At 36.0% G+C, this 25,763-nt stretch overlaps 2 protein-coding genes and 4 non-coding genes across 6 annotated transcripts; 1 reads left to right on the forward strand and 5 right to left on the reverse strand.

Annotated features, from left to right (window-relative positions):
* Positions 1–1,433: 1,433 nt before the first annotated feature.
* Positions 1,434–1,506, reverse strand: TRNAR-CCG (transfer RNA arginine (anticodon CCG)). Its single transcript has one exon. It is a non-coding gene; the product is annotated as a tRNA-Arg (tRNA).
* Positions 1,507–2,715: 1,209 nt separating this feature from the next.
* LOC128500499 (olfactory receptor 5I1-like) lies at positions 2,716–3,693 on the reverse strand. Its single transcript, XM_053469662.1, has one exon. It carries the CDS (start codon positions 3,691–3,693, stop codon positions 2,716–2,718), a length of 978 nt encoding a protein of 325 aa, XP_053325637.1.
* Positions 3,694–7,844: 4,151 nt separating this feature from the next.
* Positions 7,845–7,917, reverse strand: TRNAR-CCG (transfer RNA arginine (anticodon CCG)). Its single transcript has one exon. It is a non-coding gene; the product is annotated as a tRNA-Arg (tRNA).
* Positions 7,918–8,693: 776 nt separating this feature from the next.
* On the reverse strand, positions 8,694–8,766 carry TRNAR-CCG (transfer RNA arginine (anticodon CCG)). The gene has a single exon. It is a non-coding gene; the product is annotated as a tRNA-Arg (tRNA).
* A 929-nt stretch (positions 8,767–9,695) lies between these two features.
* On the reverse strand, positions 9,696–9,768 carry TRNAR-CCG (transfer RNA arginine (anticodon CCG)). The gene has a single exon. It is a non-coding gene; the product is annotated as a tRNA-Arg (tRNA).
* A 2,077-nt stretch (positions 9,769–11,845) lies between these two features.
* On the forward strand, positions 11,846–19,106 carry LOC128500501 (extracellular calcium-sensing receptor-like). The gene is made up of 6 exons (XM_053469665.1): positions 11,846–11,982; positions 13,676–13,970; positions 14,790–15,605; positions 16,573–16,800; positions 17,513–17,636; positions 18,146–19,106. Exons 2-6 carry the CDS (start codon positions 13,710–13,712, stop codon positions 19,063–19,065), a joined length of 2,349 nt encoding a protein of 782 aa, XP_053325640.1. The 5' UTR covers positions 11,846–11,982; positions 13,676–13,709; the 3' UTR covers positions 19,066–19,106.
* The last annotated feature ends 6,657 nt before the right edge of the window (positions 19,107–25,763 follow it).

Consider the following 25,763-nt stretch of genomic DNA (forward strand, 5'->3'; position numbering starts at 1 on the left):
ATTGATTTTGTTGGTGGCCATGGCTTGACCGCTGACTAAGATGGCTGTAGATGGTCAACCTTTGATAATGATGGATTCAATGAAGACTCAATGTTCTCTAAGTATATTAAGATGGCAATCATTTGTTAAATAGACATTGACAACAGAATCACTTTTTCACAATGTAGTTTGTCTTTGGGTAAGACCAGTATGGAAGCCATGAATCTGACAAGATGCTGAAAACAAACCAGCCAAGGTGGGACTTGAACCCACAATCCCCAGCTCCACAGGCTGATACCTTATCCATTAGGCCACTGTGCCTCACACATGCAAAGTTTGTGATGTTATTTTTTGTAAACACAGCAAATGTTATATATTTCTTAAATATTTTATTTTGAACAAAACACTTTTTCAAAATTGATTTTGTTGGTGGGCATGGCTTAACCGCTGACTAAGATGGCTGCTTAGTGTGTGACTGAGTCAAAATACAACAATCTCGTTGGTGGAAGTGTTGAGGTGCATTGAGTGGTCCTTTTCTTCAAAACATGGTTAGAAGCTGTTGTCCTAACTTTGTTCATCTAACGTGGACCTGTAAAGTTACACTGCAGATGGTCAACCTTTGATAACAATGGACTCTTCTCTAAAAAGACTCATTGTTCATTAATTATATTATCATGGTAATCATTTGTTAAATATGCATTGACAACATCATCACTATTTTAACAACGTAGTTTGTCTTTGGGTAAGTTTTTGTAAACACAACAAATTTTATATATTTCTTAAATATTTTATTTTGAACAAAACACTTTTAAAATTTATTTTGACAAATAATGCTGGTTCTTCAAGATGCTGAAAACAAACCAAGCCAGGTGGGACTTAAACCCACAATCCCCAGCTCTGGAGGCTGATGCCTTTTCCATTAGGACACTGGGCCTGACCTGTACTAGTTGTCTGATGTTATCTTTTGTAAACACACCAAATTTTATATATTTCTTAAATATTTTATTTTGAACAATACACTTTTTCAAAATTGATTTTGTTGGTGGGCATGGCTTGACCGCTGACTAAGATGGCTGCTTAGTGTGTGATGTTATTTGAAGACCAGCCATGACAAATGAAGGATACTTTTTGTTTTTGAAGTTGTGAGTGAGTCAAAATACAACAATTTCGTTGGTGGAAGTGTTAAGGTGCTTTGAGTGGTCCTTTTCTTCAAAACATGTTCAGAAGCTGTTATCCTAACTTTGTTCATCTAACATGGACACTGCAGTCAACAATGGACTCTTCTCTAAAAGGCTCATTGTTGGTTAATTATATTATCATGGTAATCATTTACTAAATATGATTGACAAAATCATCACTATTTTACCAATGTAGTTTTTATGTTTGGGTAAGACCAGTATGTAAGCCTTGAATCTGACAAATGATGCTGGTTCTTCAAGATGTTGAAAACAAATCGACCCAGGTGGGACTTGAACCCACAATGCCCAGCTCCGGAGGCTGATGCCTTATCCATTAGGCCACTGGGCCTGACATGTCCAGGGTGTCTGATGTTAGTTTTTGTAAACACAATTTTTTTTATGTTTCTTAAATATTTTATTTTGAACAAAACACTTTTTCAAAATTGATTTTGTTGGTGGGCCTTTGGGGTCAAAATACAACAATCTTGTTGGTGGAAGAGTTGAGGTGCTTTGAGTGGTCCTTTTCCTTTTTTTTCTCAAATGTTGTTTGCTAATTCCTGTATACAGACTCTCTCCATTCTGCCACTTTATTTTAGGGGAAGAAATTTAGTATGTATTTTTGTGATGTTTTTTCAATCAAGCTTTTTATTTAACTGAAATCTGTTTTTAGCTACTATTACTTGGGTGAATTTAAATAATAACATTTCATTTTAGCATCTCCACATTTTGGGCCCCATAGATCACTCATGTATCTGATATTAATGCAAGCATACTCCATTTGTCCTGTATAATGTATTAGGAAACACTTACCTTCCCTCACTAGCATCGCTAGCCCTGTACCAGGGAACCTTGTATCAGCCTCATTATAACAACATTAATCGCTTCACTATGGAGGGCACACTAGACTGTCATGAGGCACTAGGCACAACAGTCTGGGCCACATCTTGGGTATACTAGACTATGCCCTTTCCTTGAGACAGTAGATACTGCCCCATCCAGGAGATGCTAGACTCTGACCCATTCTCCGGATACTAGACTTTGCCCTATATTGTGAACACCAGTCTTTTTCCTAAGCTGGACAGACTAAACTCTGTCTCATGATGCAAACTCTTTTTTCTGCCCCATGATGGAGACTTTCAGAACTCTCCTACCTCACTATAATACCCAATTCTATGAGTTTGTGGTTTTGACAATTCACCGACCCAAGCTGGTAGAAAAGGGATGACGAGGTGTCTAGTGGGAAGAAAGAAAAAATATTAGGGGACAATAGGAATATTGAGTGTAGAAGGAAACACCCTCACACAGACAGGTCAGTTCCTGTATTGAGATACTGGTCTCGCCAACTCCCAGGGGCCCTCCGTAAATGCAGACATCAAGTTACATCAAAACACAGAAATCACATTTGTTTTATTTATTTGACATGACACCTATCATTATTATATATATATATATATAATTTTAAAGGAACTATACAATTGTTATTTAATATGCCATGAAATATAAATTACAGACTTTGTCCTCTAAAAAAAAAGAAATAATAAAAATTATAAATAAAAAATCAGGTGTTCTGCCTTTGTATACTTCTTTGTACACGTCTCTGCTGACACAATAATTTTCCCAATGCTCCCTTAACCTCCTTATTTCTTAAGGCATATATAATTGGATTTAACATGGGTGTTATAATGGCATAGAACACTGTGACAAAGCGATTTGCAGATGAATAGACTGACATTGGCTGTATGTACACAATTATACCAGTACCATAGAAAATTGAAACCACAATTAAATGAGAGGCACATGTAGAAAATGTTTTGTATCTTCCTTCCATTGAGTTTATTTTCAGAATGCTGCTGACAATGTAGCTATAAGAAACAAGAATTAAAATGAAGCAGGAAGGCCCCAGAATACCAGGCGTTGTAATGAGCATAATTTCATCAATGGTTGTGTCAGAACATGATAATTTTATGAGAGGCGTAGCATCACAGAAGAAGTTATCCATGATATTTGGTCCACAGAAGATAAGTCTTAGAAGACATGCGGTATGTAAAGTAGAGTGCGTAAAACCTCCTAACCATGCGCTGACACCCAATGGTACACTTACAGCTCTTGTCATTATAACAGTATATCGTAAGGGGTTGCATATTGCTACGTAACGGTCATAAGCCATGGCAGCGAGAAGAAACATTTCTGAGCTTCCCAGAACATGGAAGAAATACATCTGCAAGATGCAGCCATAAAATGAAATTTTCCTGTTTCCCGCAAAAAGGATATCCAACAATTTCGGAACAGTTACAGAGGAATAACATATATCAAGAAAAGACAAGTTAGTCAAGAAAAAATACATTGGAGTCTGAAGACGGGTATCCAATTGTATAATTAAAATAATGATGGCATTGCCAAAAAATGTAACAGCGTAGATGATAGTAAATGAGATACAGAGAAGTATTTGGACTTCATACACCACAGAGATGGTGGAGAGGATAAATTCCTGAACATTTTGTTGGCTGGAGTTAAAAAGAGGGGGGGGAATGACCATCTGAAAATCATGGAAAAGAAAAAAAGAAAATTATATAATTCATACAGATTATTGAATTGAAAAGTAATGGAAAAACATAAGGACGTCAAAAGACGATTGAGATAGAAATATATAGATGTTGATATTTATAGAGAGATGGAGGTTTAATTTTAGTGATATAATTAAAATCTTGCATTTTCATATTTGAAGGGGTACAAAAAATATATATTACCTAACAACTGTATAACAGAACTTTATTATGTCTGAAATCTCTGTTAGTTTGTCCCTGGCATCATCTGCACTGTGCGGAGAAATAGCCGTGGGAATAAAAATGTACACTTTGCCAATAAATACTTGAAATTTTGTCTTTCATTGTTCTCACCTTTAAAATTCACTCAAAACGTTTTTGAAATTTAGCTACCAAGGAAAGAAAGGGCCAAGGGAAATAAGTACTTGCCAAGACTTTAAGAACACCGCAATCCTGTATTTCTTCCCATTTCAACAAGTAGCCTCAAAACCACCTTCTTCACTTTTTCACTTTGTCCGTGGCCTGATTCTCTACTCAACTGTTATAATTTCTTCCCATTTGCTTTTTTAGGATTAGGATCCCATTTTTCCCTTATTATGCGGGACTCATCCATTTTTTTCCATTTTCCATTTAACTCCTAACTTTAAATGCATTCAACCTGGCCTCCTAGTACCACAACCTGCAATCTGAAAGAAACCATCTTTCTCACCTTCAAGATCTCCACTGCCTTCTCCAAATCACCCCCACTACAATGAAATCATTCTCACGCAAAGCAGCCCCTCTCCTTCTGTTTCTTAATCCATACAACCTGCTGAAAAGACTTTATGCTAAGAGCCCTTTTCTCTAAATGCAATTATATTTGTTAATTTGTATGCTGTCAATTCTTTTGTTATTGTTAATTTTGTTGACGCTCTTTACATTAAATGTAATGGAATGCATTCTTCATAACCAACTAATATGCATTCCTCTGCATGTATAATTTAGTTGTGAAATAGCTAGTGATTACTGCAAAAACACAGTAACTATTCACATTTTTAGAGTTTTTTTTTTTTGAACAGCTGTACAATAATATTTTCCATATTTTCTCTGCAGAGTTTCATATATATATATATATATATATATATATATATAATATTTGGTGCATAGTGAACAATAACCCTTCTTTTTGACTGATTATTCATTAACACCCCGTGGAAAAGCTTTTGTTTTTTTGAACTCCAGAATAACAATTTTTTCAGCTCTTATATATTTATGTAGAATAGACTCTGCATTTCTGTCTCACTCCACGTGGTACATTATTTTACTATCATAAGATTTCAGTCACTTCCACTGGTTTCTCTTAGTCAATTTACATTTTCCCTACTTATCAGCAATTTACAGAATTTCCCAGGGCTTAATCACTATGCCATGTATGGGATTCAAAAATACTTTTTTATATAAAATATGTACACGTATATTAATTATGTAAATAGTAACATTGTAATATTTATAAATTATATGTCTATACTAAAACATGCACTTAAGTTTTATTGAGATAATAGATGTGTACTTGCCTATTTTGTGGCTTGAAAACATGAAAACAATATAAATAGTTTCATTTGTTAGTATGACTTAACATTTTTGTTCCACATGTATCCGATTTCCTCACCTACATGCAATAGACTTAATTAATAGCATTTTAACTTCATTTTGCACACCTGCGTCGTGCTAGAATATACAATTCTTGAGGGATCAGCAATATCTCTGCCAACGATCACATAATATGTATAACATACTATATGTAAACTATAAGGAGTCTAATGATATACAGTGCTATAAAAGAAGGATTATATGTTTCTTGTATTATTTCACATAATTTCATGAAATCAAAACAATTTTCAACATACCATTTGTCCAATCTAAACGAAAAGCGATGATGATATTTTAATGGAATCTGTGTTTTACTCAAATAAATCAGATATTTCTGTCCATCTTGCCAATAGCTTTGATAAGTATAATAAACTCTACATTGGTAACATAAACACACACAGATATATATATATAAATCATTAAAGCATTTGGGACATTGTCTCTAAAGCATTCCAAGAACCATGTGCAAATTATACAGGGTAAACAATAATTAACTGCGTTGCTAATTATATAATTTTCAAATGAAACCCCCCCCAAAAAAAAATGTATTACTTTGCTGACGAAGTTACAGTTTGTCATTTTAAATCTTTGTGTTGCATTATCTGTAGTTAGGTTTCACAATTTGCTAAAATGTTTTAAAAGAGATATTGAAATCCCATGCAAATAATCTGATTATTGGGATAGCTGATCCAACCTCACATACACAATCTTTGTTTTTATTGTGAACAATACAGAGTATCATCCATTACAGTATAACGTCATACATAGATGTGATATAACAGAGGAAGTTTCCTTTTTTTTTTTAATCTCCACCTTTTTCTGTCCTCCTCCGCCATTTTTTCTGTCCTCCCCACAGATACCAACCCATACCAAACACTATAGCAGTTTCAGTCCACGTGGAGAGACCCAATAACAACAGCATCCCAAATAACAAAACTAAAAAAGAAAAAACATTAAACAAAGGGTGTAGCCAAAACCCACCCCAAACCCCCACAACCTGACCGTCAAGAGTCATATAGTGTCATTCGATTGAGTTGCCATAGTCTGTGTAAGGCCCAATTAAATTGATTTTTTGAATAGATGGGTTGTTAGCTATAAGGCTTGCACAATACCATGTTGTATTTTGAAACGTCTTCTGTTTTATCTAAATTGGCTGAATATTAATAAATATTAAAAAAATGTTTAGTCCTGCTTTCTTTATTTAGGCTGCCTGAGAAAAGCATCCTAAAACACCACAGAAACAGTGATAAGATCTGCTGCCCCTTTCCTACATTTTGGACAATTGTCATTTTCAGAGTAAAGCATCTTAAACAACCTCACTGGGGATAAATAGGCATAGTGCACATTTTATGATATGATACAGAGAGTCAGGGATAAGTCTTAAGGATTCCGTGGTTGCCTTGTAAACGTTATGTATTTGCAAATGAGGTAAATGTGTTAACCAATATTTCGGACATCCCCACAAATCTTTATGAAAACACTTAAATTGTAGTATCCCGTAAATTGTACTTTTGGAATAACTACAATTATCTAGGGGGTTGCACCAGTCGTTATCTTGGATTCCACATAACCTTTTGCTTGAAAGTATGTAAATATAGGCAAAGGTATGTTTGGGTATTTATTTTTATCCCAGATTTTGTTCAACTTTAGAAAAGCCCCTTTTGAGCCTATGCCCAATCCTCTCCAAGAAGTAAAGGGGTGACCTGCCCGGCCATCATGCAAATGAGGGTTTTTCACCCAAGACTGAAAAGGAGAAGTATCCCAGGACAAGGCCTATGATAAATCGCCCCTAGAGATCAGCAGTAAGATCAGCAGTAAGTATGAATGTATTATTTGAAGTATTCTATTTTTGGTGTTGAGCCGATTCTAATAAGAAATATTCTAAAAATATATAGAAACCTATATTTACTCTTAAGATTTCTTTTTTATTTTACAAAAAAAATACTTAACCTCTATGTGAGGTTATTTTTTCTAAACACGCAAATACATTTCTTAAATATTTTATTTTGAACAAAACACTTTTTCAAAATTGATTTTGTTGGTGGACAAGGCTTGACCGCTGACTAAGATGGCTGCTTAGTGTGTCATGTTAATTAAAGACCAGCCATGACAAATGAAGGATACTTTTTGTTTTTAAACAGTCTTGTTGATGGAAGAGTTGATGTGCTTTGAGTGGTCCTTCCAAGCATGTTTAGAAGCTGTTATCCTAACTTTGTTCATCTAACATGGACCTGTAAAGTTACACTGCAGATGGTTAACCTTTGGTGGGCATGGCTTGACTGCTGACTAAGATGGCTTCTTAGTGTGTGATGTTAGTTGAAGACCAGCCATGACAAATGAAGGAAACTTTTTGTTTTTGAAGTTGTGAGTATGTCAAAATACAACAAGCAGTTGGCAATCATTTGTTGACATTGACATGACTATTTTAACAATGTAGTTTATGTTTGGGTAATACCAGTATGTAAGCCATGAATTTGACAAATAATGCTGGTTCTTCAAGATGGTGAAAATGAACCGACCCAGGTGGGACTTGAACCCACAATCCCCAGCTCCGGAGGCTGATGCCTTATCCATTAGGCCACTGGGCCTCTCATGTGCATGTTATCTGATGTTATTTTTTGTAAATACAGCAAATTTTATATATTTCTTAAATATTTTATTCTGAACAAAACTTTTTCAAAATTGATTTTGTTGGTGGCCATGGCTTGACCTCTGACTAAGACGGCTGCAGATGGTCAGCCTTTGATAATGATGGACTCTTCTCTTAAAAGACTGATTGTTCATTAATTATATTATGATGGCAATCATTTGTTAAATAGACATTGACAATGTCATCACTATTTTCACAACGTAGTTTACCTTTGGATAAGACCAGTATGTAAGCCATGAATCTGACAAGATGCTGAAAACAAACCGACCAAGGTGGGACTTGGACCCACAATCCCCAGCTCCAGAGGTTGATGCCTTATCCATCAGGCCACCAGGATTCACACATGCCAAATTTGTGATGTTATTTTTTGTAAACACAGCAAATTTTATATATTTCTTAAATATTTTATTTTGAACAAAACACTTTTTCAAAATTGATTTTGTTGGTGGGCATGGCTTGACTGCTGACTAAGATGGCTGCTTAGTGTGTCATGTTAATTGAAGACCAGCCATGACAAATGAAGGGTACTTTTTGTTTTTAAAGTTGTGAGTATGTCAATATACAACAAGCAGTTGGCAATCATTTGTTGAATAGACATTGACATGACTATTTTAACAATCTAGTTTATGTTTGAGTAAGACCAGTATGTAAGCCCAGTATGTAAGCCATGAATTTGACAAATAATGCTGGTTCTTCAAGATGGTGAAAATGAACTGACCCAGGTGGGACTTGAACCCACAATCCCCAGCTCCGGAGGCTGATGCCTTATCCATTAGGCCACTGGGCCAGACATGTGCTAGGTGTCTGATGTTATTTTTTGTAAATACAGCAAATTTTATATATTTCTTAAATATTTTATTCTGAACAAAAATTTTTGAAAATTGATTTTGTTGGTGGCCAAGGCTTGACCTCTGACTAAGACGGCTGCAGATGGTGAGCCTTTGATAATGATGGACTCTTCTCTTTAAAGACTGATTGTTCATTAATTATATTATGATAACAATCATTTGTAAAATAGACATTGACAATCTGACAAGATGCTGAAAACAAAACCGACCCAGGTGGGACTTGGACCCACAATCCCCAGCTCCAGAGGTTGATGCCTTATCCATTAGGCCACCAGGACTCACACATGCCAAATGTGTGATGTTATTTTTTGTAAACACAGCAAATTTTATATATTTCTTAAATATTTTATTTTGAACAAAACACTTTTTCAAAATTGATTTTGTTGGTGGACATGGCTTGACCGCTGACTAAGATGGCTGCTTAGTGTGTCATGTTAATTGAAGACCAGCCATGACAAATGAAGGATACTTTTTATTTTTAAACTAAATACAACAATCTCGTTGGTGGAAGAGTTGATCTGCTTTGAGTGGTCCTTCCAAACATGTTTAGAAGCTGTTATCCTAACTTTGTTCATCTAACATGGACCTGTAAAGTTACACTGCAGATGGTCAACCTTTGGTGGGCAAGGCTTGACTGCTGACTAAGATGGCTGCTTAGTGTGTGATGTTAATTGAAGACCAGCCATGACAAATGAAGGATACTTTTTGTTTTTGAAGTTGTGAGTATATCAAAATACAACCATCATTTGTTAAATAGACTGACAATGTCATCACTATTTTAACAATGTAGTTTATCTTTGGGTAAGACCAGTATGTAAGCCATGAATCTGACAAATAATGCTGGTTCTTCAAGATGGTGAAAATGAATTGACCCAGGTGGGACTTGAACCCACAATCCCCAGCTCCGGAGGCTGATGCCTTATCCATTAGGCCACTGGGCCTGACTTGTGCTATGTGTCTGATGTTATTTTTTGTAAATACAGCAAATTTTATATATTTCTTAAATATTTTATACTGAACAAAACTTTTTCAAAATTGATTTTGTTGGTGGCCATGGCTTGACTTCTGACTAAGACGGCTGCAGATGGTCAGCCTTTGATAATGATGGACTCTTCTCTTAAAAGACTGATTGTTCATTAATTATATTATGATGGCAATCATTTGTTAAATAGACATTGACAATGTGGTCACTATTTTCACAACGTTGTTTACGTTTGGATAAGACCAGTATGTAAGCCATGAATCTGACAAGATGCTGAAAACAAACCGACCAAGGTGGGACTTGGACCCACAATCCCCAGCTCCAAAGGTCCAGCTCCCCCGAGATATGCTGCCACTCTGCCCCAAGATGTGCCCTCCCTTAGACTTACCCTTGCAGACTACCGGGTGTCTTGTGGTGCTGGCGGGGGACATCTACACAATATGCTTTAAAGAATATCCCCATGGGAAGTCCCGGCAAGGGAGATTGTTAAAGCACATCTTGCAGACGTGCCGGCAGTGGAGGTTGTTTACGCGCATCACCGCAGCCGGTGAACTTCTGCGCCATGCGCTAAGACAATCTCCCATGCCGGCACTCCCCCCCTGTGGAAAGTGCTGACAGGGGAGGCTGTCTCAGCTTATCGGAGAGTAGGATGCAGGTCCCCTGTAGCGCCGCGGGGGATCTGTATCCTAACCCTGCTGCTTACTCGGCGCCCGGAACTGCATGTCCCGGGCTTCGGGCGATATGAATTGCGCATTCCTGTGACAAACCCCGAATATAGGCCGCACCCCCACTTTAAAGTCTTAAAGTGGGGGGGGAAAGTGTGGCCTATATTCGGGCAAATACGGTATTTCTTAAATTTTTTATTTTGAACAAAACTTTCAAGATTGATTTTGTTGGTGTGCATGGTTGACTAAGATGGCTGCAGATGACCTTTGATAATGATGGACTCTTCTCAAAACACTTTTTCTAAATTGATTTTCTTGGTGGGCATGGCTTGACCGCTGACTAATATGGCTAATAAGACATTGACAACAGCATCCCTATTTTAACAATGTAGTTTGTCTTTGGGTAAGACCAGTACGTAAGCCATGAATCTGACAAATAATGCTGGTTCTTCAAGATGCTTAAAATGAGCCGACCCAGGTGGGACTTAGACCCACAATCCCTAACTCCTGAGGCTAATGCCTTATGCTTTAAGCCACCAGTCCTGACATGCATGCTGTTTTTCGATTTCCCCCTCTCTTTAAGTAAGAAATAGATCAAGATCTACTTTGCACATATAATTTATGCAAAAAAGTATTTACATAAGAAATAGATTGCACATATTGCACATATATATTTTATACGATTTCATAAATTAGTCAAAAGTCCTATTTTCTGTGTTGTGCGGAATTACCACACATTTCCACCCATAACACCAGTATATCTGCACTTTTAATTATTATTATGGAACAAATTGCTAGTCTTTTTCCCTTTAGACAAAAGGTTATATTTAACTTTATAATTATCTTTCCTGCTCACCCATTTCATCAGCCTCTTACCCTATTATTATCATGCCCTGATATTAAACCAATTGCAGTGTTTTTTTGAACCCATCTTGTCAAAGGTAAAATTGCTTTAATTGTAGGGTGCTCCTAAGAATATCACAGGGTTAACGGTGGTATATAAAGCAACCAAAATACAAACTATTATTTCTAGTACAAAATAGAGCCATTTTTAACAGCATCTCTCATAAACAGGTAAGTGAAACATATGATACTCTTTTACACCCATTCTATATAGGAAAAAAATATTTAACATTTTAAATGCTGCCATATTGTTAAATGATGTCATAACACTATTATTTAACCCAGATCTGATTAGAATAGGTATCAGCATGTATCCACCTTTTTATTAGTGTACATTTACTGTATTTTAATAGGAGCTTTGATCATTTATCTCACCCTTCTCTGAATCATTTATCTTACAGAATGATCCTTGCTACAGTGCGACTACTACTTACAGCGGTTCAAATTTCGAATGCTTTTTTAATGTGTGAGCATCATGGCTTCCCTCTACCTGCTTATGCTAAAGAAGGCGATATTGTCATAGGAGGACTCATTCCTGTACACGAGAAAACTGTAAAACAGAAATTGACTTTAAAAGAGAAACCTCCAAGGATAAAATGTGAAAAGTAAGTGGTTGTTTTATATGTAATTCAAGTAAAATGTAAATGCGCATGCTTTATGGAAAACAGTGAGTGAAACAAAGGGTGGCGGAAGACTAGAATATAAGAGGGAAGAAAGGTACAGAAATAAAAAAAAACAAAAAGAGACACATGAAATGCAATAAGGAATGCCAGATTTCCAAAGAAGGAAATAGGATGGGTGGTGTGATGGAGAAATACAAAAAGATGGGAAAAAAAGTAAAGAGGAAAAGAGAAAATAGAAGAAAGGGAGTTAGATAAATCTATGCAGATGAGGGTAATTTCAAGAATAAAGACAAAAGAACGCAATGGGAGGATAAAGAGACATGAAAGGCTGATTCAAACTATTCCGGGACATGGATCTGAGTACAACATGAAGATAAAAGAACACAAACGCTAAGGAAATACAAGAGGAAGCAGAGAACAAAGAGACAACTAAAAAATTGGCATAAGGTGTTTTGTTTTTAATCTTTTATTGTTCATATTGTTCATTTTGTAATTGCGGTAAGCAGTCATGATTCTTGATAAAGGCTCATTGAGAGCCGAAACATTGGACCTTTACTAAGCCAATAAACTTTATTAAAAGAAGACTAATCAAACTAATACAGTTGAAATTCAGTTTCTGAATAACTCTGGCTTATCTACCACAAGGTTACACTTCATAAGACTTTTTATATGATGTGTATTTTTGTTGTATAGAAATTCATGATGGTTTTGAATGAATATCACAGCATCATTGATTAATTGACTCAATCTATCAAGTGAGATAACATCTTGCCTCAGTGTGGGGCAACTCCATGAGGGACAAGTGCAAGTGACGTCTTTCTACAGACAATTCATAAAAATATAGGGTGGGAGATCAATGGAAAAGCCTCCCATTAAAAGCTGTACTCGGTACTACATTATGGAAATTGAAACATACATGGGATAGGCAGAAAGGTAACCTGAATCTAAGTCAAGACCACGGAATGATTAAAGTCTGAGTCTTTACATCAGGAAAAATAGCCATACTAAATGTCCCTAAGCATGCAGAAAGATGGCTTCTTAGATCCAGCTTCAAACGGGTTCTTTCACTAGACTTGTTGCTTAAATGTCATTTCTTACTTTCAAAGGTTTTACCTTTTAGATGTGTTTCCTTTTATTTACTATCATTGTACCGTTAAGGACCCTCCCTTGGAGATTGCCTCTTATATTTGTTGAACTTTTCCAAGCCGTCAGTAGTCAGTAATCTGATACTATGAGCCAGTTGGCTGAGCTTTGTGTGTTTTCAATGCATTTAGATCGACTCCAGTTAGTGTAATTATTTCCTGACTTCAGCGCCCCCATTACTAAGTCCAGATAGTCACACAAACCCAAAGGGGGATGCAACCGCAATGGGACGTGGCTGTTTTTGGCGAAGATCTCTACCTATTGCTAGTGTAGAGCTTTTTTGAACATCTACCAAGTCCAGGTGGCCAAACAAACCCAAAGGCTCAACCTGAGGGGGATGAGGCTGTGATTAGTTTTGATAGTTTTGCATATGTCATCATTGAGCATCCGCTCCTTGAGCACATTCACTTCACTAGATGGGCTGAATGGTTTCTAAATAACTATATAGAAAAAATTGTTATATTTATTGTGGCTGCTATATGTGTCAGCCATTTGTTATTATAACTGTATTATGGTACATTTTTCTCCCCAGGTTTTACACAGAGAAATACCAATACGTCCTTGCCATGCTTTTTGCGATTGAGGAAATAACTGCAAGCTCACTTCTAATACCAAACGTTACTCTAGGATTTGAAGTTTATGACTCCTGTTACTCAGATGCTGCTGCAATAGAAAGCGTCATGAGCTACCTGTCTGGCAAGCAAACAAAGGTCCCCAATTACAGCTGTAAGTCGGTACCACCAAAGAGGGCTGCGGTAGTTGGCGATTCCCCATCATCTGGTTCCATTGCTATTGCAAGGATTCTTGGGCTCACCTTGTTCCCACAGGTAGGATGCAAAAAAATAAAACCAAAGCAATGAAAGTTCTCTCAGACATATTTGCAAAGACGTATTCAGTCAAACGATATAATATATATAATTAAGTCACACATATAATAAGTAATGTTTTGTTTGCTTGAAGGTTTGGTATGTTAAGGTGCTACAATATATGGGTTTTTTGTGATCTAGTAAATAATAGCAAGTTTTTTGTTGGTGACATGATTGTCTGCTAACTAAAGCTTTTAAATGCGTACGTCTGATGTAGTTCAGAAAGCAATGTCAAATTTTGCAATATCAAAAGAGGACAATTCTGTTGACTTTGGAAGAAAAACATCTTCCCATCCTTTGGTCATATAGTAAATATTCAGACCCTATGAATCCTCTCAAAATGCACTCTGTGACATGTGTCAATTAGGCATTGTCCAGAATATGTTTTTTTTTCAGGCAGCATTCTTATTATTCCTATAATATAAATCTGCTAAGAATTATATTATTGGGAAGACTAGATGGGTCGAATGGTACTTATCTGCTGAAACATTCTATGTCTCTCTATAAGCAAATTACACCACTGGTGGCATCAATGAAATTGATTGATCAAGTAAAAGTGTAAGCTTTAAAATTCTACAACTGAAGGGTAGTATTTTACATAGGCTTGCCAACATGTGATATGTATATGACTAAGAAAAAATGGCTAATGGTTGTCTTTCTTGCAACTAACGTGGTGACCGATTACAAATACAAGAAGGATACAAATACTTCGATCTATGTTTGTACATTTCATATTACGTATCATATGTTTTTAATATTTAATTATGTCATGTTCTGTAGATCAGCTATGCATCAGCCCTACCTTCCCTCGCTGACAAAACCCAATTTCCATCCTTTGTGAGAACCGTGGGTACTGTTGACTCCCAACCTGTTGCTGTTGTTGAGATGATTAAGCATTTTAATTGGTCCTGGGTGGGCATTGTATCCTCCAGTAACGACTATGGAGACCAAGGCAGTCAGAAGTTGAAAGCAGAGATGGCAAAAAATAGAATATGTGTTGCATTTGCCAAAACATTATTCACCATACCAAGTAAAGCTAATTTGGAAGATATCGTCCGTGTTATAAAGAAATCAACAGCCAATGTTATTGTATTGTACGCCTATGCAACAGAGTTAATTGCTTTATTGCAAGCGGTCACTGCCGAGAAAATATTGGGAAAGGTATGGATTGCTGTTGGAAGTTGGCTTCCATCAGCTGTGTTTTCCCAAAAAGATTTATGGGCAACCCTAAATGGAACCATAGGTCTTGCAAAATACAGTTCAGATATCCCAGGCTTCAGGGATTTCCTATACAGCATCCATCCTTCTAAATACCCCGATGACATTTTTATAAAGGAGTTTTGGGGACATGTATTTGGTTGTAAATGGACTGAATATAATACTTCCTCCCATGGACCCATTTGTACTGGCAAAGAAGAGTTAAGGAAACTTGATAGCTCCGTGTACGATACAAGAAATTTCCGACTAGCAGTTTCCGTGTACAATGCGATGTATGCCGTGGCACATGCTATACATGATATGATGTTCTGTGAACCAGGAAAAGGGCCATTTTTTAATGGCACATGTGCCCACATTGACAACTTTCACCCCTGGCAGGTATGTAATTGTATCTGGTTCCCAGTTTGTGGAAGGTGTACCATGTGGGTATGAATATCTGTTATATTTTTTGTAGTTCATAGTATTTATCAGGAAATATGTTCTGGGTACTAATTAGTGAAGAAAATGGTCTTGGGTATAGCTGGATGGAAAGTTCAATGTCGCAGTGAGGAGGATTAAAATATCATAAACGAAAAGTGGAAAGAACTGTAGCAAAAATTTGTAAAAAATGAAATTTTGCCACCATATTTATACTCCTGCCCTGTCATATATAAGGACCTTCTTCTTTCTGCCTTATATCCCATTATTCCTAAATCCTAGAATGTCAACTTCCAACAACAGATGATGTCAACTGATTCATGATCAGCATCTACTATATTTTCCATGGATGTGGGGCATTTAATATACTAGGCCTTCTTGCTTTTGCCCTTTTCTGCCATGTTTTTTTCTTATCTCTTGTTTACTTTTCCTTGAAATTTTCCTAAAATTTTGTCAGAAAAAAACCTTAAAATATTGAGCACTCTAGAATAAAATGTTTATGTACATGCACATGACCCAGCATACAGACTCTGCATATATATATATACATATATAGAGAGAGTCCCCGTGCAAAGGGCATTGAGAACAACAAGAAGCAATTCTATTATTTAATTTTCTAGTACTAATTATTAGGTTGGCCACAAAACTGAAACGTGTCTTAGTGATCCATAGATTTCCCACCAATAAGCTGAAACACATTTATGTCATTGTTACATAAAAATCTTCTTAAGACGGGTGGTTTGGAGATGAATTTGAATCCATTGAAACATATTTATTACAAGCACATCTAGGGTACATGTAGAAGGAACACTCAATTGGTTAGCTATGAAATATGAGCCTCTGATTACAAAGACTTTTTTATTGTATTAGATTATAGTTTTATATAATATTTCTCTAATACTGTGCTTTCTCCAATTTTCCCTTGAAGCTTTTCTATTACATTAAACATGTAAATCTCATGACCACCGCAGGAGAAAGGGTGGCTTTTGATGAAAAAGGTGAACTTAAGGGACTTTATGATGTTTTGAACTGGCAAGTGTCGGGTGGTATGAAAGGTGGCCTGGTGAAAATTGGAATCTTTGATGACTGGGGACCCAATGGAAAGAAACTCTTATTAAGTGAAAACGTAATATTATGGGGTGAAAAATACACACAGGTATGATACCATCACACTACAAACCACTAACATATATAACTATATATTTATTTTGTAACTAAGCTATACTTTACATTCTCAAAGTTAGCAGCAACTTGGGCATATTGCCAATGTAACATCTGGATTTTAAAGGGTGAAAAGTAGCAAGAGGTCCCGGTTGTTCGTATTTCTTTGTGACAATCTGTATTACAATCTACCTGTCATAATTGTGAACGTATTAGAACTTTTAATTTAAAGGGGCACGTAAACTTCTCTCAACCCGTTGGAAGACAGACAATGATTGGTTTCTTGTTCCTTCTAAGAATCATATTCTTTTTGGAATGTTATTGTTAATAAGTTCATTAGGTGGCGGCTTTTTTATATGCGTTATGCATTCGCTTCTCTATCTCATGATATTTTTGGGTGTGGAGGGCTATGGTTTCTAAACGGCTGTAACTTCTATGGGGCAAGATGGAGAGCTGCTCCAGTCACAGAAAGGTAATGCCATTGTGCCCCCCTGTTCTTCACTCTGATTACAAAAGTAGATGCAAGATCAGAATAGGGTGCGACGACTGACTGGTTCCCAAACGCCAAGATCTCTAGTTACATCACTGTTTAAAGCATGAAAAAAAGGAGCCAAAAGAAAACAACTTTTGTTTAAAGAAACCATTTTTTTAACAAACTATGCAGTGAAAGTCCATTGTTACAACTGAAAACTAATATTTTTTTTTAGGTCCCGACCTCCATGTGTTCTGTCAGCTGTCCTCCAGGTTATAGAAAAGCACCACGTGAAGGTGAACCCTTTTGCTGCTATGATTGTATTCCATGTTCAGATGGAGAAATTTCCAATCAGACAGGTGTGTTTAGTGAGCGGCCAACTTGTTGTATAATATAATACATCATGCTTTATAAGTAAAAACATTCCTTTTTGTCTCCAAAAAATTTTTTCCTTACATCAATTTGTATATGTTAAAAGTAATGGTTATAATTCTAAATTACTTCCGACCTTTTCTTTGAACAACAGAAAAAACCACAACAACACATTTTACTTGTTGCTGTAAAAAAACAATTTTCTGTTCAGAACACGAATCCTGAGTCAACGCAAAAATGAACGCCTCTGTATTTGCATTAAATTTATTATCATGCATGATAATCTCAACATAGTTTTTTAGTATGGATAAACTAGTATCAATTCAGTATTTTACTGGGGAAAATTAAAATAGTTTATCTATTGTGTCTCAAAATAGTTCGTTTTTTTTTTTTTTTACATAAAAGCTTTCCTAATGGGCATTTACAGATTGAAAATCATGTTGCTGCTTATAGAATGCTAAATGATATGTTTTAAAAAATCCTCTTGTTTACTTAGATACAACTGACTGTGCGAGGTGTCCAGATGACCAGTGGTCCAACGTGAATCGAGTAAAATGCATCCCTAAATTAATTGAGTTTCTATCATATGAAGAACCGCTGGGCATGGCGTTGTCTGGTGTCACTGGAGCATGTTCTGTGCTCACCATTTCTGTGCTCTGTATCTTTATTCGGTTTCGTGATACCCCACTGGTGAAAGCCAACAACAGAAGTCTCAGTTACTTACTCCTGGTGGCTCTTCTGCTCTGCTTCCTTTGTTCGTTTTTATTCATCGGACGACCGTCACCAATAACCTGCCTCATCCGTCAAGCTATCTTTGGTACTATATTTTCGCTCTGCGTCTCTTCAATTTTTGCCAAGACTATCACGGTGGTTATTGCCTTCAATGCCACCAAGCCTAATAGTTCACTTAGGAAATGGGTTGGATCTTCAATCCCCAATTCTATTATTGTTTTTGGTTCCACTATCCAATGCCTGATTTGTACCTCTTGGGTAATTATATACCCTTCCTCTCCAGAACTTAACTTGAAAGCATCCAGGGACAAGATAACAGTAGAGTGTAAGGATGGTTCAGTAATATTTTTTTATATAATGCTGAGCTTCTTGGGTTTTTTAGCATTTTTAACTCTAGTTCTTGCTTTTTTAGCTAGGAATTTGCCTGATGGTTTCAATGAGACAAAATTTATCACGTTTAGCATGCTGGTTTTTACAAGTGTTTGGGTATCCTTCATCCCAGCCTATGTCAGCACTAAGGGCAAATATATGGTCGCAGTAGAAATTTTTGCAATACTATCATCCAGCTTTGGTCTCCTCTGCTGTATTTTTGCACCCAAGTGTCATATTATCATTCTTAGACCTCATATGAACACTAGAGAATTCCTAACATCGAAAACAAATTCGACTGGTAGAAAGCGATAAATGTATTGATTCGATAAGATTGCTGGCCTTTTTTATTTAAAAATATTTTAGTTTACAATGAATAGAATATATAATATATATATTATATATATATATACGAAGAATATAATATAATATATAATATATAATATATATAAAATTGCTGATTGTATCTCCATACTTATCATAATAAATACCTTAAACATTATTTTTCGATTATCTGATGTGCAATTACTATTAACCTAAGAAATAATAATTAATATAGCACTTTGAATACCATAATTCAACGATATTGCCATTTAAAAAAAAAATGAAGATCACAAATAGGTAACAGTTTACTATAAACAGTGGAATAAAATGTTTTATAGTACTTACTTTTAAAAGTCATCTCCAGTCAACAGATTTTTAGGGCCTTGATTTGCAGTCGATTCTGTTGTTAGTTGTTGGTCACTTTGTGTTTTTTTGTTAAAGTTTAAATTTAAGGTCATGCTGATCGTTTGGCCCAGGGAAATCCCATGGAAGCCAGTTAAAACTTAAAATCAAATGGTATAACCTAACACAGTGAAGTTTATGTCTTTCATGGTTCAGATTCTTTGTCCCTCTATTTTAATCATTCAACGGCACCCATGGAGCCAGAGAAATACTTGGGATGAAAATAAATGGGGTGTGTGGGACCCCCTGCTGTATGTATGCAGTTGCACTTTTCCAGGGGCCTGGTGAAACAATGAGTAAACAGTAGATGTGCCCCTTTTTCTGTTTCAGTAACATAGATACTAAAATTCGATGACTGTTGCTTAAAATAAATAAAATATATATTAAATAAAATATATGTTCCACCTTTTTTTTCAACTCTGGCCTCTTAGAAATAATATAATAATTTTAACAGATTTTGCCATAGCCTGATTTATTTTCTTATTTCTTAGACTGTATATTATCGGATTAAGAAATGGTGTCATAACACTGTAGCACAAAGATATTATATGACCGCCCCTCGTGTATGTACTAGAACTCTGGAAAATATATGTGGATAATCCAGATCCATAGAAAAGAGTGAGCACAGCAATATGTGATGAGCAAGTTGAAAAGGGTTTCCATTTTCCTTTAGTGGCCTTGATGGAACAAATGGTGGTGATGACACAGGCATAAGATAGTACTGTGATTAGTGCAGTGCTAAGTCCTACAATAGCACCAGCAGATTTAAGTATCACTTCATTAACAGTGGTATCAGAACAAGAAATCACTAAAAGTGGAGGAACATCACAAAAAAAGTTCAAGACTTTGTTAGACCCACAGAAATGTATTCGCGAGGTCATCGCAGTGTGTAGAACAGCATCCATGAATGCCATAATCAAGCTCAAGGTTAGCATCCAATGACAAAATGATTGACTCATAAATGCAGAATACTGAAGAGGACGACATATAGCAACAAGTCTATCGAAGGCCATAAAACACAGTATAAAACATTCAATGGACCCAAAGAAATGGAGAAAATATATCTGCAAAAAGCAACCATGAAAGGAAATCAATTGGTTCTTTGTTATATAATCGGTTAACATTTTAGGAACTGTTACCGAAATAAAGCTCATTTCTAACAAAGCCAGATTGCGGATGAAAGTGAACATAGGATTGTGAAGATGAGAGTTGGTGACCACAATCCAAGTGATGGCAAAATTCCCAAGCATTGTCATGATGTAAACGATCAGAAGGATAGCGAAGAGTGTGCTTTGAAGATGTGGAAAATCTATAATTCCCAAAAGAACAAAAGCATTATCCATACTTTCATTTTGTAAATTTCTCATGTCCATTTAGCAGTTTACTTGCCACCAAAGAACATAAGGAGAGAAAGGATGAACTAAGGGTTGAGTTCCTATAGTAGGTAGGAAAAAATGAGAGAAGCAGATGAGGCAAAAGAACTATTGTCTGATGTACAATTTTGTTTAAAACAGTATAGTATGGTTGTTTTACAAATAATTCCAATTTTTAATGCCATTCACCTGTTGCCTCAAATTGTTATGTTATATACTATTGTTATGTTCTGTCCACCCATTGTACAGCGCTACGGAATTTGATGGCGCTATATAAAACAATAAATAATAATAATAATAATAATAAAATTTGTGACATAGTAGGCAATAATTGCAATGTCTTTTACACATTGGATATTTGTTTTTAGCTTGTAGACCATATTATGACATCACAATATAATCATTATTGAAAAACTTTACCTTTGTGCTGGTGAGGAAAACAATGAAAATCAAATACGCAGAAATCACACAGAAACTTGAAATAATAATGCTGGAACTTACATATTTATATATATTTATGTAGTTATATGTATGAAACTGAACATAATTCGTAACTAAAATACATTAGGCTGGAAGTAACAATAGTTTGGAAGATAGGAGGTTCTATTTATTTATACAATAGATGGGACAGTCACACGTGTATATTCATGAGGCTATGGGATTTGGGTATCAAAATACTGACGATGGGGGATTTCACAAGGGATCTCATTAGCAGCATACCTGCAATATATGGTTTATGCAGTTATAATAATAGTAACATGTAAATCTGCCTGTCTTATGTATAATAGAAAAAGATTGCAAGCTTGGAAGATCAAGACCTTCTTCTCCTTCTGTACCACTATATCTTAACATATTTTATTGTTATTTCAGTTGTGTATATTATATATTCATTTTCCGTTATCCTTATTATAATAATGCTACAGAATCTGCTGGTGCTCTATTACGTAATAATAATAGACAGGGCTGCCAACAGGTGCCAGTTGCTGGATGTGGTCATCAAGAAGGGAAGAGTTAGTTGTCAAGATCTGCTTAGAACTGCTACAACGGGTCTGGATCCTGTACTTCATGACAAAAAATAATTAAATGAAAGTGACAATAGTAAATTACAGATAATGCTTTACAGGACAAGGCAGAATCTCTATTTTACTGCTCTGTGTCAGTCTAAGAGTTAATTGGAGCTCCTTTATATGACATCGTTATATGACATTACATAACATTGTGTGACTCTCTTAGTTTCAGTGAGCATAAACAAAAAGGGAGCAGATAACGAAAGATCTGTGCTGATCGGAGACATAAATCTCTCTTTCCCCGAAAAAACAGATATCCACTCAAGAATTTAATAACCTTAGAATAGTTTGCAAGTTGTAAAAGGGGATAAGGTGGCATTCAACTCCCTCTTATTATCTAAAAAACATGTTTAAATTAAAATAATAAACCAAAAAAAAGTTCCCTAGGATGTCCTATAAATTATTTTTCCTTGTTTTCCCCTACCCTGTGTCTGGTTTTAATAATCATTTGCAGACAACTCCTGTCTCTCCCACAAACCTGATCCTACCAGCAGTGTGAAGAAATGTTAAATATAATAAAAAATATATAGAGATGTATGGAACCCATAAGCATATTAATCTAGTCCTCCATCCCCCGAACAATGTTATAGGAGAGTTAAAATAATAATTAACCCTCTGGGACTGCTACCCTCCATCCAATGTGACAGTAGATGGTGGGGAAAAACATATTGTGAAATCATAAGTAAATAGTAAATAAAAAATAAAATTAGAAAACCTACTCCCTTCCCCAGTTTTAAGTACCTGAGGGTGAACAAGGTCTACCCAATTGGGGGCCAGGAGGGTGAACAATGAAACAAAATGGTAGACTGAAAAATGATTGCATAGACTGCCAACTTGCATTCATTTAGTAAATAGAATCAAATGTGACTTTATTGCAATGTTGTGACAGGCTCTCAGGTGCCCAAATAGGAAGAGCTTTGTTGAGGGGTTGTTAGGGACCAGGAACCAGATGGACAGAAAACGTATAATGCAAAGTACCTTTTATTGTAAAAAGCAAGCAAACAAAGCCAAATCGAAATCCAGGAGCATATACCAAAAAAAAGAGCCAGGGCAGGAACCAAGGCGGGTAGTCAGATTAGCTGGAATGACGAGTACCGAGACCCGCGAAGTCAGGATACAAATGTCAGGAATCAGGAGCCAGGAGGGTAGTCAGATGAAGCCGGGGCATACTCAGGAACAAAAGGTTCCACTTGATAGCAGGAAGCAAAACACAAGGGCAAATGCATGCTGCAGGCTTTTATCGGCCAGAGCAAGATGGAGCTTCAACACCACCCACAGTCCACAGTTAAAAGGCAGTGAGCTCACTAGAGAAACCATGATAGGGTTTCCCTACCTTAGGGCAAAATGAGGACACTTCCAGTGATGTCCTCTCCCCTGATCCTCTAATCAGGGAAGAGGACGTCACGGAATGCACCGCCATTTTAGCAGAAGTTCACCTTAGGGAAAAATGACTACCACTAACAGGGAGAAGAGCCATGATAGGCCAGGCCAGATATATGATGGATCAGGGGTCATCAACTGGTAGCCTGTGTACCACTGAGCATCTATACAGCAAATCCTGGAGGAAAGGGTTAGTGCAGGAATCTATTTTAGGATAATGAACCACCAGAAAGAAATTCAAGACAAAAACAAAAAATACCATGTTTAAAACATATCCCTAAAATACCACTTTTTAAAGCATTTTCTTAGAAGCTCTCATTCATAGTTCACTGCTAAGTAGCAGTAGATTTAAAACATTCCATACTAAATTTGTATAATTCCTGTTAAGGTGAATAAGAATAAATTGGAATACATCAAGTTTAATTGAATGCAATGCGCAGTATTATGCATTTTGGAATAATAACTAGTATTTTAGTAGCCAGTCTCTCATGGGACTTTGTCATTGAGATTTGCATCTTGTATGCTTAGCAACATAAACAATATAATAATTAAAAAGCCTTGAAAATACCAATTTAAAGCAGGATTTTTTTATCTAATAACAGTTGTATTATGTTTATTAATTGTTCAGTTTTGTTTTCTGTACTTGTATAACTTGTGAGTGACCTCAAGAATATAGCATAACATTTTTAATTCAAGTTTTTCCTAGCAGCCTCTTTGTAGCCAAAATTAAGATTTCAAATATTTGGTGCAGTATTAAAGACGTTGTTCCAAAAAATGAATTGTCTAACTTCTAAATTAAGAAAATAAACATTAACAGAGCTATCATTTTATTCCCTTGTCAGAAGGTTTAGTCAAATAAAAACAACACAGAAATTAGGCAAGAGTTTCCATGACAACAACCTATCAGTGCCTGCTTTTTGATTGGCATCATAATTAAGTGTTCCTGGCAAAAAAATATGAATGAGTACAAATTCTATTTGATTAAAGAATGATTTTTGGGAAGGGGTTAGAAGTAAAACAGTACTAGTAAAGATGCATTTAATTATAAATGTGATAATCAGATAGTACTTTTAAGGAGTATATGAATGAGAATGTAATTTGTTTAACTCAAACCAGCGTCCATGGATCTTTGCAGATCAACTGATCAAAGAATAGTGCAAATTAAATGACTTTATTTGTACTTCAATCTGCATTCCTTAAAACTCAAAAAACAATTACTTATTTTAAGGAGAAGCTCCCTTTATGCCCCCAGGGCTTACGGTAAGTATTAGACTTGAGCATTAATTAATTGGCAATGGAGTTGATATGGGCAGAAGCGGACAAAGGAGGAAGACAGAAGAACAAGAAGAAGAGGTGTGGAAAAGGAGACAGGGACACAGAATCGGTTGGCAGAGAAGGTAGGTAGACATTGAGAGAAAGAGAGTGAATGAATGAGAGGGTAAGAAAGTGGTAGTATGAGAGAGCATGAGAGAGTGGGAGAGAGCATGAAGGAGCATGAGTAAGGGTAAGAGACAACAAATTTAATTTCCAAATGGAAAAAGCCTTCCAAATTTTATCCAAACAGAAATGGCAGAAATTGTAATTCATTATTTGAAAACAAATGGCCCAAAAACTAAACCAAAATGTGTTCAAAACGTTTCTGGTTCATTAGCACAAGTGTAGTAAATATGTCATGTATCAGGATATGTGCTTGGCTAAAAGCATTGTCTGCATGAGTAATAGCTGTGGGATGGGAAAAAGGTGCAAATACAAGGCGGACACCATGTAAACTTAAAGGGACTTCCTAGCTATCAAATACATTAAGAGCATATGAATGTTGGAGTCTCTCTTTAACTAAAGTTAAGGACATCTTGGATGTATATTTGGACCTCCTGATTACAATATAAAATAATAACAGTGGTGTATTCTGGCCTAGAGCAGCAGTTGTGGTGGGGGGGGCACTAGCGAGGCAAGGGTAAGAGCAATGCCCCCTTTGTCCTTTAAGGTGACTCGGATGTTTTTTCTAGATCAGACCTTTCTGTTAACTTTTTTTAGGTCTGATATGCCCAACTCGAGTAATGAACCATGCACCTTTCCGTTTATCAGGAGAAATAATAGAACATGTTCATACAAGCTCTAAATCCACAAATCTAATCCCAATGACTGTTGTTTCACAATTTGTTTTCATTTTCAGCCCATAAGAAGGAAGGCCAATTATCACGTCAGGCGATTAAATCTACATAGGCCTTATCTCCTAGGACTAGACATCTCCAATTGTGGTTAATGCTCGCTTCACATAGAATGGTATCGTCTCATGGCATAATTCTGTTAAAGTGACCTATGATACCCTCAAAATTAGCACAGCGGTAGCAATAAATGATGTTCCTTGTTAGAATATTTCCCAATAGATTAAAAGTTATACCCCAAGGGTTAAAATAGTTTTTTTAAAATCATTTTGAAATAATTAAAGTAATTGTCTGTAATCATC

Source organism: Spea bombifrons, chromosome 6 (genome assembly GCF_027358695.1).
Source record: "Spea bombifrons isolate aSpeBom1 chromosome 6, aSpeBom1.2.pri, whole genome shotgun sequence".
NCBI classification, from domain to species: Eukaryota; Metazoa; Chordata; class Amphibia; order Anura; family Pelobatidae; genus Spea; species Spea bombifrons.

What these genes read in the sequence shown, in the direction of transcription:
- LOC128500499 (XM_053469662.1), bottom strand. Translation starts at nt 3,693, where the DNA reads ATGGTCATTCCCCCCCCTCTTTTTAACTCCAGCCAACAAAATGTTCAG.
- LOC128500501 (XM_053469665.1), top strand. Translation starts at nt 13,710, where the DNA reads ATGCTTTTTGCGATTGAGGAAATAACTGCAAGCTCACTTCTAATACCA. An exon ending in GGCTCACCTTGTTCCCACAG is followed by an intron (nt 13,971 to 14,789) that starts GTAGGATGCAAA and finishes CATGTTCTGTAG; the next exon opens with ATCAGCTATGCATCAGCCCT. An exon ending in AGAAATTTCCAATCAGACAG is followed by an intron (nt 17,637 to 18,145) that starts GTGTGTTTAGTG and finishes TTGTTTACTTAG; the next exon opens with ATACAACTGACTGTGCGAGG.